Below are 5,559 nucleotides of genomic sequence, written 5' to 3' on the forward strand. Positions count from 1 at the left end.
TCTCAGACAAAGGAGGTGGCTGGAATTACTGAAGGATTATGACATGAGTATTCTTTATTACATAGGTAAGGCTAATGTTGTTGCTAATGCTTTAAGCAGATTGTCTATGGGTAGTACCGCCCGTGTTGAGGAAGAATAGAGAGAGCTAGCGAAAGATGTGCATAGACTTGCACGATTAGGAGTCTGACTAATGGATTCCACAGAAGAAGGAGTAGTGGTGATGAATGGGGCAGAATGATCATTAGTGTCAGAAGTGAAACAAAAGCAAGACCAAGATCCTATTTTGCTTGAAATGAAGGCAAATGTTGATAAGCAAAAAGTACTAGCTTTTGGACAAGGGGGAGATGGCGTATTGAGATATCAAGGTAGATTGTGTGTACCAATGGTGGATGGACTCAAAGAGAGGATCATGGATTCATAGCTCCAGATATTCCATTCATTCGGGTTCCACAAAGATGTATCACGATTTGAGAAAAGTCTATTGGTGGAGTAGCATGAAGAAGGGCATTGCGGATTTGTTGCTAAGTGTCCGAATTGCCAACAAGTTAAGGTGGAGCATCAGAGGCCCGGTGGTTTGGCTAAAAATATAGAACATCCGGAATGGAAGTGGGAGATGATTAATATGAACTTCATCACAGGTTTACAAAGGTCTCAAAGGCAATATGATTCTGTTTGGGTGATCGTTGATATAATGACAAAATCAACCCACTTTTTTCCGATAAGACTACCCATTCAGTAGAAGATTATGCTAAGTTATATATTCACAAGGTAGTTATACTCCATGGAGTGCCAGTTTCGATTATTTCAGATAGAGGTGCACAATTTACTGCAAAGTCCTTGAAATCTTTTCAGAAAGGCTTGGGTTCAAAAGTTAACGTAAGTACTGCTTTTCATCTTCAGACAGATGGTCAAGTAGAGCGCACCATTCAGACCTTGGAGGATATGTTGAGGGCTTGTGTGATTGATTTCAAAGGTAATTGGGATGATCACCTACCTCTTATCGAATTTGCTTACAACAATAGTTACCACTCTAGCATCCAGATGGCTGCTTATGAAGCTCTTTACGAAAGAAGAGGCAGATCTCCTATTGCATGGTTTGAAGTTGGTGAAGCTAGGTTGGTAGGACCTGATTTAGTTCATCAGGCTATGGAGAAGGTGAAAGTGATTCAAGAGAGGTTGAAAACGGCGCAGAGTCAACAAAAATCCTACACTGATGTTAGAAAAAGGGAGTTAGAGATTGAACTAGATGATTGAGTGTATTTTAAAGTTTCACCTATGAAAGGTGTTATGCGATTTGGTAAGAAGGGGAGGCTTAGTCCCCGGTATATTGGCCCTTGCAGAATATCGAAAAGGGTAGGTAGTGTAGCTTATGAGTTCGAGCTACCACAAAATTAGCAGCAGTTCATCCGGTATTTCATGTCTCCATGTAGAAGAAGTCAATGGACAATCCTTCATTGATCATACCAACTGAAGCTATTGAGATCAAGGATAGAGTATCTTACGAGGAGATTCCTGTTCAGATACTAGATTGCCAAGTTCGCAAGTTTAGGAATAAGGAAGTAGCATTAGTCAAAGTTCATTGGAGGAACTAGTTTGTTGAGGAATCTACTTGGGAAGCTGAAGAATAGATATCCACATCTCTTTGAAACCGGAGAGATTTCAGATCAAGGTACTAATTCTCTTCTTAGTACTCTTTAAATTATAAGTTGGCATGTTGTATTTGCATTGCTTGTTGGGTATTGATCAGAATGTTAGATGTTACACCCTTAGCCTATTAAGAGTAATCTCATTCGAGGATGAATGTTCCTAAGGGGGAGATATTGTTACTTCTCGCTAAATTGAACGAACTACAAAGAGTTAGAATTAGAAATAGTCATAAATTCAAACGACCATAACTCCTAGATCAAGATGAGTTAGGTGTGTTTACAGATACCGTAGGAAATATCGTTGAATTACCTTTTCAACGCCGCTTAGATTGCGCGATACCGAGTTTGTATGATTGAGATATGCCGTTTGGAAGTTGGGCTGTTTATATAAGGAAAGTCTAATCCGAATTTTGGAAGGGTATTTTAGGCTTTTCCTTGCCCAATTGTTTTATTTCGTTTTTGGTAATTATGTTAGGGTCTAATCAGGATTAGAAATGTTTAGAAAATTGAAGTTCACGCTAGGGCTTGGAGAAAAGAGAAAAAAGGAGAAACGAGAAGAAAAGTTCAAAGTTTGTCGATTTCTTTGAGATTTTCGTGTGGATTTCCCCAAGGATTTAATCCTACAAGGTATGTGAGGCTTTCATAACGTTGGGTTCGATCACCAAAGTGTCAATCTTGTTTATATCAACGTGAATTGATCCTAAAAGAGTTTTAAAGTTGATGTCCTTGATATGTATTCTTGAATTTGATGTTGTTCTTTAATTGGGCTGAGATTCAGAAGTTTCTGAGATCAGGTACATTTACCTTTCAAAGATATCTCTATTCTAATTTTCTTTTATCTTTTTTTGCTCCCTTTTCTATTTACCTTTTGTGTTGGCCTCCATGATCATATTCCTTGTGCTTTTTGAGGTATCATCTATTTTATTTTCTTGTGCAATGTAATTATAGTGTTGACTATATATGGTCATGGAATATCAATTTCTTACGTTTCATTGTATAGACTAGTAAGGAATCATCGTAATCTATTATTTTATTTATCAATTAACTTTGAGTCCAACCTGTCTGATCGGCTGTAATTGGTGAATCTACTTCTATCATTATCACTGTCAAGTATTTTTCACAAAGAATAATATTTTCTTATCTTTTTATTTATTGTGCTTCCATTGAAATGAGATTCAATTCCATATTAAACAATAGTAAAGACAAAAATAGATTAAAAATATAAACTTAAACAAAAAAAAAATGTTGCAATCGACATAAGAAGACAATAAGAAAAATAACAAATTAAAGTTGATTAAAACCTAAATCCTATGTTTTAAGTTAAGCTTTGATCATCAATACGGGTGCTCCCGATTTCTGAACTAATTGATTAAATAGGCCTAGAAGCCAATGCAGGATTTAGATTTGGCTGGATCTCATGTGAAATCAGTTGATTAATATGATGAGCAAACAAGTCTACCGCCTGAATAAGAAAAGGAGTGACAGGTGCAGAAACACAAGGCACCTACAACAGCCTACCTCGATTAGTAAAAAATTACTCGTGGACGGTCATATAGTCTGTGATGCTCTTTCACCATCATATTCTACTAACATGGATGGTAATGCGTCCTCGGCCAGGTAACACTATTGAGGTAGACTTGTGTTTGCCCAACTGACAGTAGAGGGCGAGGAGGTCAACGAATGGACATACAAACTTCTGATGGGGCACACCCTTTCTCCAAGTGACTTGAGACATTTGATTATGTCAGTGCCCAGTGATTCCTTTGCTAGAAGTAAAAACCACACGACATGTTCTGCATCTATAACACCAAATACTAGCAAGACTCTATATGTTCCATCAAATTATTTCTTTATTCACATTTAAGATTATTATTTTTCTTTTTTCTAAAAGAAAAGTCTTCTTTACATCAAGCTAGTAATCATATCATCGTCTCTTTTTTTTTTTTACCATAGAAAAATAACATTCAATTTCACTAACTCCTTATACTTATACGATCCCCTAAGAGCACGGATTCAAACGAAATTATAGAACAATCAATGCCAGATAAGCACATGATCAAATGCGTGCAAAAATAACATTAAAAGGTTATGGATTGAATTTTTTTATCCCATTTGTGACTTGTAACTAATTATTCTTATAAGTTGAAATACATTTTTCTAATTCAGGAGTATTTTTAACCAATTTTTTCTGGATTTAATAACCTTATTTGATGACTAGGATTTACAAGAACTTATTGCTTTAAATATGATCTTATTGGATTATAGCTAAATAACAATACTTTTATTATAAAATTCTTTTAATATTTACTTCAGAAATCACGATAGAGTTAAAAAGACTTTTAACTATTTTCATTTTATTAGAAGTCCTACTCTTTGATATTTAGAAAGCTGTGTATCAATTTTACTCCTTTTGTCAAAATTTTGTTTTAGTTAATAGAAATTAGAGAAATAAGGGTCATGATTTATTTTATATAATTTTCAATCTCTTGATCACAAATTTTAAATACTTTTCAATTTATATGAAATTTATGAAGGTAAAGATGAAGTTGTGTTTGATTATATTTTTTTGTAAAGGAGACACTATACCAAAAATGATTTTTAGCAATAATTAACCGCAATAGCTTAATTGCCGCTTAATATGTATTCAGTGACTATTAGTACTCTTTGTAAATGTCTCTAAAGCCTATAAGAGATTGAATCCAATGGAAATTAACTAATGTCGGTAAAAGTTTTAACACTCTTTGTTAATGTATATATTTATTGCCGCTATAAATTATTTTTGTTTTAGTAAAAGAAGAGTGCAGTTGTCTCATGTTTGGATCACTTTTCCTTGTTGGATTTCCGCATTTCCCCTTCTCTAGAGTTATCAAAATGGGATTAGCTCATGAGGCTGGCCCAACTCAACCCTCTATTAGGGTAGGGTTGGGATAAGATTTTTCTTGCCCATATAAAATTAGGGCTTATAGGCCCGACCTAAGTAAATCCTTGGTAGTTGAGGCTTTACTGAGGCCAGATGGGGGTTGTTCCATGGGTCAAAAATATTATTTAACTAGGGAATTTGTCCGCACTTCGGGCGGTGGCTAAAATTTTTCAGGGTTAATTTTATAAAATTCACCTCCCCTGTGGTTTACAATATTACGTATATCTTCCTTATTAAATTTTTCTTTTTTGTACCCATTCTTTAAATTTATTTAAAATAAATATAAATTAATTATAATTTGACAACTTTGTCCTTTTGTATTAATTTCTTCATATTAATCCACATTATTTTAAAAAATGACTTATATAATGAAATTTTCAAAAATAAATCAATATGAAGAAGTGTGAATCTTTGTTTGGTAAAAAAGGACACGTTTATATATATTTATATAATATATATTATAGTATAAATTTATTTTTAAAGTATTTATTAAATAAGTCATGTTTTTAATAATATGCATTAATATGAAGAAACAAATACAAAGAAGGACAAATTTGTTAAGTTATAATTGATTTATATTTATTTTATATAATTTTAAAGAATGGTTACAAAAAGAAAGAAGGGATGTAGGCGTAATATCGTAAACTACAGAAAAGGTGATTGATAAAGAGAAACCCAAAGGATTATCCCATTTTTTTAATTAGAAAATTAATTTTTGATCTCTATCAATGTCATGTCTTCTTTTTTCTCCAGTTCTAACATCATTATTAATTGTTCTAATTATATTATATTATTAAGATAAATACCAACATAAATTTTTTTTGTTAAACTTAACAATTAATATTGAACAAAAGAGAGAATTTATTCTTAAGCAATAAGCTACAATATATATATCCTTTAATTAGTTTCATTTCTGTTGTACATAGCAAATATTTCGTAGTAAATTATGATACACATACATACAAGCATTTATTGGCAATTGACCTTTTTCAT

At 33.1% G+C, this 5,559-nt stretch overlaps 1 protein-coding gene across 1 annotated transcript; it reads left to right on the plus strand.

Moving 5' to 3' along the window:
- The first annotated feature begins 1,041 nt into the window (after positions 1-1,041).
- On the plus strand, positions 1,042-1,592 carry LOC125872371 (uncharacterized). The gene is made up of 2 exons (XM_049553118.1): positions 1,042-1,215; positions 1,431-1,592. Exons 1-2 carry the CDS (start codon positions 1,042-1,044, stop codon positions 1,590-1,592), a joined length of 336 nt encoding a protein of 111 aa, XP_049409075.1.
- The last annotated feature ends 3,967 nt before the right edge of the window (positions 1,593-5,559 follow it).

This window comes from Solanum stenotomum, chromosome 1, assembly GCF_019186545.1.
Source record: "Solanum stenotomum isolate F172 chromosome 1, ASM1918654v1, whole genome shotgun sequence".
Lineage (NCBI taxonomy): Eukaryota > Viridiplantae > Streptophyta > Magnoliopsida > Solanales > Solanaceae > Solanum > Solanum stenotomum.

What these genes read in the sequence shown, in the direction of transcription:
- LOC125872371 (XM_049553118.1), top strand. Translation starts at nt 1,042, where the DNA reads ATGGCTGCTTATGAAGCTCTTTACGAAAGAAGAGGCAGATCTCCTATT. An exon ending in AACAAAAATCCTACACTGAT is followed by an intron (nt 1,216 to 1,430) that starts GTTAGAAAAAGG and finishes GTCTCCATGTAG; the next exon opens with AAGAAGTCAATGGACAATCC.